This window comes from Gekko japonicus, unplaced genomic scaffold, assembly GCF_001447785.1.
Source record: "Gekko japonicus isolate JY-2015 unplaced genomic scaffold, Gekko_japonicus_V1.1 scaffold459, whole genome shotgun sequence".
NCBI lineage: Eukaryota > Metazoa > Chordata > Lepidosauria > Squamata > Gekkonidae > Gekko > Gekko japonicus.
The window spans coordinates 85,602-99,278 of NW_015173137.1; the positions used below are offsets into that span (position 1 = coordinate 85,602).

At 47.9% G+C, this 13,677-nt stretch overlaps 1 protein-coding gene across 1 annotated transcript in view; it reads left to right on the top strand.

Moving 5' to 3' along the window:
- Nucleotides 1-313: 313 nt before the first annotated feature.
- The window catches only part of LOC107119675 (25-hydroxyvitamin D-1 alpha hydroxylase, mitochondrial), a 14,113-nt gene continuing 749 nt past the window's right edge, over nt 314-13,677 (top strand). Inside the window, exons 1-8 of the mRNA XM_015422225.1 lie at nt 314-517; nt 4,025-4,215; nt 7,896-8,092; nt 9,487-9,687; nt 10,701-10,864; nt 11,728-11,894; nt 12,501-12,582; nt 12,907-13,104. Of these exons, the coding sequence (XP_015277711.1) occupies nt 314-517; nt 4,025-4,215; nt 7,896-8,092; nt 9,487-9,687; nt 10,701-10,864; nt 11,728-11,894; nt 12,501-12,582; nt 12,907-13,104 (1,404 nt within the window). The remainder of the gene's footprint in view (nt 518-4,024; nt 4,216-7,895; nt 8,093-9,486; nt 9,688-10,700; nt 10,865-11,727; nt 11,895-12,500; nt 12,583-12,906; nt 13,105-13,677) is intronic.

Below are 13,677 nucleotides of genomic sequence, written 5' to 3' on the forward strand. Positions count from 1 at the left end.
AGACGCCCCCGCCAGTTATTTTCGCTATTGCTCCGATCTTTCCAAACGCATCGCCGACCGCACGAGATGCGCCCCCTCCTCCTTGTTCCACACCTTCAGCGGCCTCTTCGGATTGGACAGTTTGGGCAGCTGCGTTTGCATAACAAAAATGTTGACGCATCCGGAGTGGGCGGGGATTCCTAATGAGCCATGCCGGGGGGCGTGGCCTGCCCCGTCCACGTGCGTGCCAGATCAATAAAAGGCTGTCAAAAATGAAGCTCCCTATGAAAAAGATCGCTTTCTCTTCACCCAGTTCCACGGGTATAGGGCCGAGATGACTCAGACGATCAAGTTGGCCAACAAGGCTTCTTTGCTGGCTAGATGCTTTCCCGAGAGCTGGGCAGAGCCACTCTTTAAATCTCAGTCAAGAGTTGTCAAAACTCACAAGACCATGGCGGAGATGCCCGGACCCAGTACTCTTAGCTTCTTGACTGACCTTTTTTGCAAAAAGGGGCTGTCCAGATTGCATGAACTCCAGGTAAGACTTTTGTCCTGTGTGGGATCCTGAGTGTGGAATATCCTCTAACTTTCTGATGTTTATATCAATAATAGAATATTTATTAATTTACTTAGTTTGTACCTTGCCTTTCTCCCTGATGGTATTGATTCAGGTGGGTAGCCATGATGGACTGAAGCAACAGAACAAAGTTTGGTTCCAGTGACACTTTTAAGACCACCAAAGTTTAATTCCGAGTATCAGCTTTTGTGTAAATGTTCGCTCCATTTTACCTTCACAACAATCCAGTGAGGTAGGTTAGGTGACAGAGTGTAAGTGACCAACAAGCTTCCCTATCAGAGTAGGGATTTGAAATTGGTTCTCCCAGATCTTAGTCCGACACTAATCACTACACCGTATTGGTGCTCTAATAGAGTACTTTATCTCAATGCTTTACAGTTAGAAAACCCTTCTCATCCTGCATTAATCCACATAATTTAATCAACGGGAGTTGCATTTGGAATGACTTTTCCAAAAGCCAGGAATTGCTCATATGAACAAATACACACGGTTTCCTAATACCATAAAGTAGGTTAATGTGTTTGTCTGATTACTTGTCTCAGCAGTTTAAACATGTGCCCTGCAAGGGATATAAAAGAAGGTACAAGAATCCTCCCTCGGGTGTGCTTAAACGTTGCAATGCCTACCGCCCGTCTCCAGATGTGCTTGTTAAAAAGCTATTTAAATAATGTAGACTAAGCATCGTACTCCTTGGTTGGCTTGTCAATACAGTTCTGTGTAAGCTTGGCAAGTGCGCAGGTAGACATGGTTTTAGTTGCTATGTTGAGTGAAGTGATTTAGTCCTTGCAGTGTAAATCACCTAGCCCTGTAAGCACACAGCTTTTAAAACTCTACATGCCCTTTGGAGGGGCTGGCATAAATGGGAGCATTATAATGCTAGCGTCCGCTGTACGTGTTAAACATGCATAACAAACAAGGTTGTTTTAAATGTGCAAGAAGTATGTTCTTAATACAAATACCTATTTTTTTAAAAAATGTAAGAATGGCGATGATACCAGGGAGGGGTAAAAATTCTACAAACTTCAATGCTAACTCGTGCTCAGATGCTTCTGAACTCCATTCAATTGGTAATGGAATCATGAAATCAAGGATGCATCTCATTGTCCACTTAATTAATTGGGGGGGGGGATTCATTGCCTTATGATACTGCCCAAACCTGCCTACTGTCCAACAAAAGGTTGCATTCTTCCTCTATTTTCATTGATAACTCAGTAGGGCTAACTTCTAAGTAAACATGCTTCCTCTGAAACTGCCCAAACACTTGTTTTGAAGACAGGGTTGCAACCTTCACACCTATATTCCACTGCAGCTACCCAGTTCTGTACATACGATGACGTTTTAGTTATTCATCCAGACTGCCAGAGTCCCAGCATTGATTTTGCTAGTTGGAGAAGAGGACAGTTTGCCTGTGATTACTACTATCACAGCTCCAACTCCCTCTATACCTCCTCTTTGTCTATGAAATGTAATTTAGGGAGCAAACACCCCTTGGGTGGTGATGGGGGCAGGTTTGGCCAAGGAAGGGCCAGTTGCTGATTGGAAGAATAAGACAAATAAGTTTTACAGAGCCAAGTAAAAATTTCTGTAACGCTGGCTAAGTTGAGTGTCCCTTTTATCTTTAGGTGCCTTGAGAATAGCTCATGCTTCTTATAAAGATAATTTTGTATGTTTGTCCATTATCTCATCCTCTTTTACTACTCTGCCATGTTCCCTGCTACCCATTTGCATTCCTTGTGTGTGTGAAGAAGGGGTTGAGTTATCCTTTGAAAAAGAAGCCAAAGAACAGATTTGGCTTTTTCTGCATCTCTTTCATTGCATCTGAGTTTTTCTGCTGCCAGGCCTCCAACAACACCATTATAATCATGTGGGTTAGAAACTTAAAGATAACATAATCAGGCCTTTCTAACAAGAACCTGTGCAGACTGGGGGGCGGCATAGTCCTCAAGATGTGAGAATGTTTTGTTGATAAACTAACAGCGCAGTACTAGGAACTGTATTGAAAGTAGATTAAGTCTGTATACAATTTGGAAAGTAACAGTGCAGTCCCATTCTGAAGAAGTGAGCCGTGACACACGAAAGCTCTTACCCTACCACAAATTTTGATAGTCTTTAAGGTGCTACTGGACTCTTGCTCTTTTCTACTGCTGCAGACAGACTAACACAGCTACCCATCTAGATCTAATCCCAAGCAGAGTTGTACCCTTCTGAATCCACTGAAGTCAATTAACCTAGAAGTCCTCTGCTTAGGACTGCACAGTAAAACTATTCCACAGCATTCTCAGTAAGAATGTGGGTGTGAAGGGACAACAATTAATGGGGTTTTCAAGGCAAGTGAGAAGCAGAAGGTGGTTGGCCACTGCCTTCCTCTGCAGAGTCTTCCTTGGTGGTCCCCCATCTAAGTACTGACCCTGCTTAGTTTCCAAGATCTGATGGGATCTGCATAAGCCTGGAGGAGCTGCCATCCCTCCCCTAGCCAAAATAACATACAAATTAAGTTCTGTGGATTTCAGTGGTAGAGGTAAGCACACAGTGGTGCTGTTACGTCATTTTAGATTCTGGCTTTAATGGTCCCATGAGTGCTTCCCTTTTAGATGGTAATGTATGCTTCAAATGTGAAGTTACATAGCCTGCTTTTCCCCCGCAGTCCCTCTGCTGAGCCCACGAGCCAAAGTTCAACTCTCATAGCACCACTGCGAGGATGGGGTCTTTTAAGAGCTGGCCTCAGAGAGCTTTCTGCATGCAGCACTTGCTAGTTCACCACTACGCCAGGGATGGCTGTTTCTTGAACAGATACTATTTCTCAATTCCCCTTGGGGCAGTCCCTCCAAGCAAGCTTTGTTGGGTTTGTGCATATCCTGCCATGACCTAGGAGCGTGTGATCGCAAAGGTGTGATGCTGCACCAACAACATGCCCGTCACAATGCTGGCAGCTCTCTGGCTTTCTGGTGGGGCTTCTGTGTCCTGCATGAAAGACTCCAGTTCCATTTTGATTGACTGATTGACTTCATTCATACCTATTGCCTTTCTGCCCAGTGGGGACCCAAAGCAGCTTCCATCATTCTCCTCTCCTCCATTTTATTCTCACAACAAACCTGTGAGGTAGGCTGAGAGCATGTGATCAGCTCAAGGTCGTACAGTAAGATTCCATGGCAGAGTGGGGGATTTGAACCTGGGTCTCTAACCACTACACCATACTGGCAGTCAAAGCTCTCTCCAGCACGGAGATGCAAGGAGTTCATCTGTTGTACTCATACTTTGCATGCAGCTGTTGAAGGCAGAGAAATGGTGCCATTGTGGCAAAGCTTGATGGCTCTTTCTGGCATCTTTTACCGAAAAAGCCTTTGGCTACTCTGCAGGAGTGGAATCCAGCAAAGGGAGCATTCATGATCCGGGGGGGGGGGGGATTGGGAAGCTTCACTGGCCATTCTATGGTGCCCAATAAGCAATTGCCTTCTGCTTCTTTCATAGATGGAAAGCAAAGCCAAATACGGCCCCATATGGAAAGCCAGCTTCGGGCCCATCCTCACGGTCAACGTCGCCGACCCTAGCCTGATTGAGCAGGTCTTGAGACAGGAAGGCAAGCACCCCATCCGCTCCGACCTCTCTTCCTGGAAGGATTACAGAGTGTCCCGAGGCCATTCCTATGGGCTGCTGACTGCGTAAGTATTTGCTGCTGCTGCTTCGCCCAAACAAGCTGGCTGGGGTTGTTGGAGGAGGGGCTGTAGGGATGCATCTGTCCGAAGCATCCAATTGGCATGGGACTGCTCCGTCATCGGCCCCCTCATTATGAGCACAACAACCCACTGCCCATGTTCATGAAAAGAATCAAAGGCGGGCCGGATATCGGGGGGCGTGGCTAATTGCCCCGGCGCAGTTTGATCCACGATTACACGATCAGACGCGCCGCCGGCACACCACAGGTCCTTCCCTCGGCGTCGGCAGGTAAACGAGGGACCAGAGGGAAATGCCGCGCGCCAGCCCGATCACACCACAGGAGTCTGGAGGCAGCCCGTGGCAAACGTTTACTAGTACTTGTAACTTGGAGGTACTAGTTTTTTAACGCACATTTTTGGCGGTAAGCCATGGGTGCACTCCACTTCCCAGATGTTGGGGTGTGATCGCGCCCGGATAATCCGCCCACCATCCGTGCCTCTCCCGCGGCAACTTTGCCGTGTGACCGGGGCCAAAATCTAATTGCAGTGTCAGTCAATCATGCCAAACCAATCCACACAAATTTCTAAAAGCCATTTACCGAGTCAGACCTAAAACTTTACCATCCCTCAAATCCTTGAAGGAATTTCTGAATTAAAAATGCTGTTGAAGTGGCGGCTTAAAACTCACAAGTTTAACCACTGTTGGCCTTCCCTTGACTAGCATTTCTCAGAAATCATTCCAAAGTTTTGTGGTTGGGATTCCACCAGTTTCCTCTAGCAACTTCTAGGGGAGGATTTCAAAGGTGACTTGTAGTCTAGAATATGACAGCCAAGCAGGGAGGGACCATGCTGTCGCTTCTGCAAAAGTGGTGGACCGTATTGGAACATCACGTGTGGCAGAAGCAAAGCTAGGGTTGCCAACCACCAGGGGTGGCCTGGAGATACCCTGGATTTATCACTGATCTCCAGATGACAAGAGACCAGATCCCTGGAGAAAGTGGCTGCTTTAGATAATGGACCCTATGGTATTACAGGCAGCTAAGGTCCTTGTCCTCCACAAACCCTGCCCTCCTCAGGCTCTGTTAGATCACCGCTAACAAAGATACAGAGAGTGATTTCAGCAAAAGTGAACAGCTTTATTGAAGGTACGAACAAGTGCTTGAATAAGTCATAACCAGAACAAGTTAACATTGGGAGCTAGGCGCCTTTTAAACATTCCCGGGCTAACGTAGCCACGCCTCTACAATAAACAACCAATGAGGTTGTGCGGATAAAGTCCAATGAGAGTTCTTCCCTCGCAGGGACTAGGTGCAGTTCTGATTGGTCGCTGTTGAGGAGCGACCAATAGCACGTAATCTCGGAGGAGCCTTCCTCTGGCTCGAGCTTAACATGGGGAGTCAATGCGGCGATTCATGTAAGCCGTTTCAATACACTACAGGCTCCATCCCCAAATCTCCAACAGTCTCCCAAGTTGAATCTGGCAACTCCCCTATCCCCCACTGGTGGCCAGAAGGGACCTGGCAACCCCAGTTGCCAGCGAAGAGTCAACTGTTAGAAGAACTATAGTCTAGTAGGGCAGAGAGCTGCCCCTGGCAATGGGTCCTGGTGGTGTGCTAGTGATGCTGCCAGGAGAAGCTCTCAAGACAAGCTTAAAATACCCAATTCCCTTCATCCTGATTTTACTCCTTCCCTACAGCTCCCCAAGGAGGAGTCTAAAGTCCCCTCACTTCAGACCAGCCCCTAATGTTTGACAACGCACAGTCCTGAATACTTCCTGTGCTACATTGCTGCCTGTTCCCTGGCTTAATAGACAGGAAGCAATGCTGCCCCAATGTGGGTCTCAGGAGGGGAAGGATGGCATCTTGCACTAGAGGATTGCCTATGCACTAGAATGACACTCTGGAGGACTTGATTTGTCACACACTTGGGGAGGGGGGGACGACTCTGACTTAAGAGCTCAAACCAAGGAGTCTGGTAAAATGATGAATGTGGATTAATAAAGAGATGAATGTGGATTGATACTACAGAGTTTGTTAGGGTTGCCAAATGTCTTGTAAAGCCCGGCGGGGGTGCACGCGCACACTTCACACACGCGCGCCGCCAGCGCATCACCAGAAGTGACGTGGACGTCAATCACGTTGGGGGCGTGGCCCTGATCTTCGGAGGGAAAACCATAGAGTTTTCCCTCCGATGATCGGGGCCTCCCCCCCAACGTGATTGACGTGGTTGTGTCACCTCTGGTGATGCAGCCACGCTGCGCTTTGGGGGGCGGAGTTCCCCCCGGGGCCCGATTCCATGGCGGCAGAAATCGGGCCTCCAAAGCGGGGGTTTACCCGCCACCTGCCCCCACTTGGCAGCCCTAGAGTCTGTGGTGCTCCTCATTAAGCCATGATCAGGAAAGATTCCAGTGAATGATCCCCAAAACAGTATCTCCCAAGGAAAGAAGGAAGCAGGCTGTTTTTGAGCAGTCGTCCCCATCAATAGCTTCATAGAAGTTCTCTCCTAATATGCCTGACTTTAGAGCAGGGGTTCCCAACCTTTTTGAGCTCATGGGCCTCTTTGGAATTCTGACAGAGGTGTGGCGGGCGCAGCCACAAAATGGCTGCTGTGCTGCAAGAGGTGGAGCCAGCTACCACAGCATACCTTCAGTCACAAAGTGAAGATCCTTGTGCTGTTGTGGCAGTTGATGCCAAAGTAGGGTTACCAGGTCTCACCTTAGCTATGGCGGGGGGTTTCTGGCTCCTTGTCGGACTTTTCTGCCATGCGCAGAAAACCATGGAGTTTCCCCCAGTGTGATAACATCACTACTTGGGACATCATTGCATCAGTGGCGTCCCCGCAGGATGCTGCTGTTCGGTAGTGGGAATTGGGGGCCCCAAAATTGGGGGGATCCCCTGGCCCAACCAGGGGGATGGCAACCCTATGCCAAAGCAATGTTTTTTTGAAATCTGCACATCCAATGAAATCTCCAATGGCCAATCAGAGGCCTTGCTGGGAAAAAGCCCCCCGGGCCCCACCCGTTTTCTAAGAACACTTAATGGGCACCAGGAAAGGTATCAGTGGGCACTGTGTTGGGGACCCCTTCTTTAGAGCTTATCTCTCACTCGAAAGAGCACTGAACCCCCAATTCTGAGCATACCTACAAAAGGAGAGGAAGAGACCTTCCCCAGTTTCATAAATGAAGCCCGATGTTGCTTCCGGGCTGTTTGTTCTCACGCTCGTCTTCCTGGAAATGCATCATGCAGGAACTGTAGGCTCCTGCCTGGGCTTGTGCAACATACGGGCTGTGAGCGAGAAGTCATTTCAGATCTCAGCAGCTGTGACTCAGGGCTTCCTTGGTGTTTTATTGTTTCCCCCCCCCTAAAACAGCTGGGGGGGATGCTTCCGCAATCTAGACACAGGATGTGAGTAACGAAAGGAAATGCAACGCGACAGGCAGACTGGCTAGGGCCACACTTTCGAAGCACAGTCCGAGTCTTCCTGGGTGGCCTGTAAAAGTTGCTTTTGTGTTATGGGTGGGCTGCATCCTTCCCTGTACGGGGGGGGGGGGGGGGGGAAGGCTTGGATCCCAAAGCGGACAGCTTGGAATGATGCGTGCCTGTGCTCTGCGATGGCACAATGCTCCCTCTCGCTCGGGGCGCTTCTCCAGCCCAGCAACCTAACCAAAGCCTCGCTCCTCTTCCCAGGGAAGGCGAAGAGTGGCAGAAAATCCGCAGCATCCTCGGCAAGCACATGCTGAAGCCCAAGGAGGTGGAGGCCTACACGGGCACTCTGAATGAGGTGGTCAGTGATCTCATTGGCCGGCTGGAGCACCAGCGGAATCTTCACGAGCAGCGCGTGGTCAAAGACGTGGCGGGCGAGTTCTACAAGTTTGGGTTAGAAGGTATGTGCTGGGACAGGGCAACGCTGGGGTGACTCTTGGTGGTCTGTGAGGTGGGTCTAGGTTGGGGCTGCCTGGAAGCTTGTAACATGGTTGGTAATTCAGGGCTGTTATGTGAGAGGCTTCCTCTTCGCCTTTCGCTCAGTTCTGACACAGCAACTCCAGTGTTCCATAGTCCTCAGACTCCCGTGTTGCTGCCGCTTCTGCATTGCTGCTCAGCTTTATCTGGAATAATAATGTACATTCTGTGAGTTCAGAGACACTGGCAGTGGATGCAGAATTCAGCACCCCCTTTCAGTGTCAATGTTCTTTTCTTTTTTTAAACTGCATATTCCTCCTTCTAGAAAGTAGGTGAGCAAATGCCCGAAATCTCAGAAAATGAATTGAACTCTGATTAGCAGAGCTTTTTTTAAAAAAAAAACTTCTGAATTGGCCAGAAGTCTCAAGTCCTTGCATAGCTCTTCATTTGACCGACAAGCAGAATCAGTGTTCCAACTTACATAGCCTTCAGGGTGCCAACCTCCAGGTGGGACCTGGGGATCCCCTTGGATTAAAGCTCATCTCCTAGAGAAAATGGATGCTTTAGACTAGAGGGTGGACTCTGTGACATTGTACCCCACTGAGGTCCCTGTCCTCCCCAGGCTCCCTCCCCAAATCTCCAGGAGTTTCCCAACCTGGATCTGGCAACCCTTACCCCCATATCCCCCACCGGTGGCCAGGGGGGATTTTGCAACCCTATGTAGCCTGCAGAACCTGGCAGAACCTGGCTTTGCTAGGCATAAAACTTGGGTTGCTGTTGTTAACTGGAGAATCGTTCCAACCTGGCTTTGCTAGACATAAAACTTGGGTTGTTGTTGCTGTTGTTAACTGGAGAATCGTTCCACTTGGAAGCTCACAGGCTATAGATATTTTTCACCCTGATGTATTCTGCTTTTTCTACATGTCACTTGATTTCTGGAAGGCAAATGCCAGCAAAGCCAATTCATACACCCTCCCCCCACCATGAAAGCAACACTGGTCTTATGAATGTGTCATGCCCGGGTTCTGCCAAAATTGCTGCAGATTTTTCAGGATATGGCACACTATAATCTGGACATGTGCCCAGATCATTCGCAAGCATGGTTAGTCATGCACCAGTCCAATTTGCTTTTAATAAATGCTTGTTGATTTTTCCTTTGTTGAACTCGTGAAATGAGTAAGTTTTAAGTAATCGTCTTCACAACAGCAGAAAGACAGATGGGCATTTATTTCCCCATTTCCAATCTCTCCCCCACCCCGAGTTACATCTTCAAGGTTGGGCAAGAAATGAGTCAAGGTGGGCTTTCAGACTGTGATCTGCTCTGGTGACTCCATTGATCCTGACCCGTCCTCTTTCTGGACTCCCCTCTTCCCCTTAGGCATCTCTTCGGTCCTCTTTGAATCCCGCATTGGTTGCCTGGAGCCCAAAGTGCCAAAGGAGACGGAGACTTTCATCAGTTCCATCAACACCATGTTTGTCATGACCCTGCTCACCATGGCGATGCCCAAGATCTTGCACCGCATCTTTCCTAAACCGTGGCAGAAATTCTGCGAGTCCTGGGACTATATGTTTGCTTTTGGTGAGTATCCATGCTGGGTTTCTCAGTGCCACAAAGAAGAGCTGTCTGACTTATTTAAAAGCTACTGTAGTGCACTGATTGCCTAACATGGTGCCCCTGGGCATCACGGTACCAACCAGTGCGTTTCCAGGTGCTCGTGCTTTTCTGTACCTTTGCTGCTGACTAAGCACATTTGCATACATCAACGTAATTGTTACAAGTCTGTAGCTGCAATGGAAATATGTGGGGGTTCCCCCAGAACCTGGAAAACCCTTTTTCTTCAATAATTATGATGTTCTTCCGACTACTAACTAGACTTCTACTGCTCTTGGTTCCCCATGCCCCAGAGCCGTTTACAACCAATACAGTAAACAGAATTAAAATGTACATTATTCATCAACAAAACCATTTGTTACGTTTACTGGTCATTATATGCTGTTGGAAGCCTCCAAAAGAAGAATGGTTTTTTATAACATTTTCTAGATTTCAGTAGTCTCTGGCTTCAGTAACGTTTGTCAGAGAATTCCACAATTTTGAGGCCACCAACGAATGTCGGTGGTTGGGAAGGATAACCTTTGCCAACTGGATACTTCTTCTGTTCCAGATACTATTTTCTGTTAAGCCACTAGGAAACATTCACCATCTGGGATTTGTAAAAGGTTGTTCGCGATGAGGACTAGAAACCTGGTAGTTTCCCAGCAGCTGAGCTACTCAGTATTCTGCCGTAATTGCTGTATTTTGTCGTATGCTCCCTGTTTAGCCTCTTGGCTACTGGGACACAGTTATGTCATGCAGTTGGCTCCTCCAAGAAGTGCCCTCCTGCCTGGAGAACTATATTTGCCACCATAGTTGTCCTAACCTATACCTTTCTCTGATCTTTAATGTCTTTTTCCTACTTGTGCTGAATTGTACAGAGCTAGCCTTAAGTAAGAACCAGCCTGTCAAAGGTGACATGTGTTTAACGGTGACAGGATGTGTTGCTTGATGGTTATCCCATGGGAACAAGCGTTCATTTCTTGCCCATTTCTTTCCAGCCAAGGGACACATTGACAAGCGGATGGCTGAGATTTCAGAGAAGATCTCACACGGGGAGAAGGTGGAAGGAAAATATCTGACTTACTACTTGGCTCAGGAGAAATTGTCCATGAAATCCATCTATGGAAATGTGACTGAACTTTTGCTGGCTGGCGTGGACACGGTGAGGATTTTTGGGAAGTGTTTCCTATATGCACAAGGAGGATTTTTCTCTCCTGCTGGTAGAAGCCTTGTGTGCTCAGCTGCTGTGTTGAAATAAGTCTGTTCTGTAGGATGGACAAATGCAGGTAGATTCATGAAAGGGTTAGGGGGTGTGTTTCTGTGGGTTGACGTGCATAGGGCTGTGGTCTCTGACAATCCTTTCTGGATTATCTACCTTTTTTCTTGACCAAGCATCATGGAGGCCTATATTCTGGGACTCCTCTCTGGTCTACATCTTCCTATTTGACGTTTATCCCACCTTTTCCTCCAAAAAGTTCAGGATAGTGTACATGGTTTGCCCTCTCCCCCCATTTTATCACAACCACCATGTGAGGCAGGTTAAATTAAGAGGAAGAATGTCTGGCTCAAGGACTCCCACTAATGGGTTTAGAAATGGAATAACTCTATGTAGGCTCATACTACCATTAAGCGTCCTGACAGAGTGAGGATCTGAACCCAGTTCTCCCAAGTCCTTGTCCAATGCCCTAGCCACTGTACCACATGCCTCACTCCCTCCTTTGTCTGCCTTCACAGGGAGTAAGCAAGCACGTATATAATTTCCAGTGTCGTTGATCAGCCAAGTTGCTGTGTACCTGAATGGACAAACACTCTCCCTGGTTATTAATCTTTTACTTCAGGATAGCATGAATGGCTGTTCCACTCTACACCATGCACATCCTGCCAGACTGCTGAATTTTTGCACAAGCATAGCCTTGGCTCCCCTGCCATGCTCTGCCCAGCACTTTACAACAAAGCCTCTTGCCTTTGGTCAGCTATGGCCTGCTCTGCCTAATGATTAATCTAGCCTTCTCTGGATCTCTGCAGATCTCAAGCACTTTGTCCTGGAGTCTGTATGAACTGTCCCGACACCCTCAGGTGCAGGCAAACCTCTACAAGGAAATTATGGCAACAATGAAAGACAACCCCATCCCAACAGCTGCTGACGTAGCCAAAATGCCGCTGTTGAAGGCGGTGATGAAGGAAACACTGAGGTGAGTTCTCATGCAGCAGCAGATGGAGAGGCCAAGACCAGATCATTAAAAGCATCAACCCAATTTAAGCGACATAAACAGAACAGCCAAAGACATCAGCAACAAATCACAGAGCGCCAGACTGGTAGTAATTCAGATAGATGACAGCCACACAAATCCAGATTAACCAGAGGCAAAAAAAACCCCTCTCAGCCAAAAGCAAAACCAAACTTGGAGCCAATATTAAGACATGAGGTCTTTTAAAGTGTATATAAAAGAAGGATCCTTCCGCCATTGTGCAGGAACTTGAAGAACATCTCCCATGATCAGGCCCCTGCATGCTCCTTGAGATCTTTGCAACTCAGAAGACTCAAATTCCCATCTTTACCTGTATAAACTTTAGCAAGAAAGCTGAGTTTCAGTGAGACATGCAGGCTATAAGTAAGCTGAATAAAGTTGGTTATTATAAATGCTCCCCTTTGGATCTTGACAGCTGTAAGAATGTGGTCATTTAGCCAGATGGTTAGCTAGTACCCACGTGCCTTGTACTCAAACGCCCCACAAGCCTTGCAACGTGTGAGGAACGGTTCCTTTAGACTCACTTCACTTGTATGTTTCTCCCTGCAGGTTGTACCCAGTGATTCCCAGCAACGCACGTGTCATCTCGGACAGGGATATCCAAGTGGGGGACTATCTCATCCCTAAAAAAGTGAGTCATGGCCACAAATCTGATAGTCTAAGGCAAGCTCGTGGAAAGGGTTCCCCGAGGACAGGAGGTTTAAAAAATGCTGTTGAAAGTTCAGGGGCAGCAGATGTACAGGGGAAATGGGGGTAGATGGTTGAAAGAAGGCCATACTCCAGAAGTGAGTCCAAATGGAAGACCTAAAGAAGGAGAATGGGTTGGATACAACAAAGCTAAGAGGCTTCCTTAGCAGTTGGATTTGTAGTACAAATAGATTGCGTTTGTGCATGTGTGCTCTCAGACATGGGTTTCTGGACTGCTTTCCTTATGATGTCCCTTTTCCTTTCTCAGACCCTGATCAGCCTCTGCCAGTATGCCACCTCTCGCGATGAGAAGTACTTCTCCAATCCCAACTCCTTCCAGCCGGAGCGATGGCTGCACAAGGAAGACTCGCACCACCCCTACGCCTCCATCCCTTTTGGCTTTGGCAAGCGCAGCTGTGTAGGCCGGCGCATTGCAGAGCTGGAGGTGTATCTGGCTCTGGCCAGGGTGAGTCTCAGTGCTGACAGGGCTAGGAGGAAACGTAGCTTTCTCCCCCAAAGAGTCAAGTTATACTATAAAGCTGATACAATTGAATGTGTCAGCCTTCAGAACAGCTGGACTGTGTCAGCCTAAGAGACATCCAGTCCAGCATTCAGTTCCAACAGTGGCCAGCCAGGGATTTCCGCGGATGGCCATCTGACATAGTGCTCGTGGGATTGTTCCACTGTGTTTCTAGCATGGAAAGTGAACCACTTTTCATGCATCCCTGATAACCTGCTTCTGGAGTCCCTGCACCTGGCACAGTCTCTTTGGGATACAGGTTAGGATTTGAGAAGCAGTTGCAGAACCCCTTCAACACAATGGCAGTTGCTTCTCCCCCAAACTCTGTCCTCGAAGGCACCATTCCCAAATGTCCAGGAAAGTCTACGGCTGGAGTTGGAAACCTGAACTGCAGTGTGGATTCACTCAGCCATCCTCTTCTTTGATCTGGTTTTGTGTATTGATGCAAATTTCCCATGGATGACATTGTTCATCTGTTTTGCAGCGTTTCTTGCAGAGCTGCTGTCATCCACTGTAGGG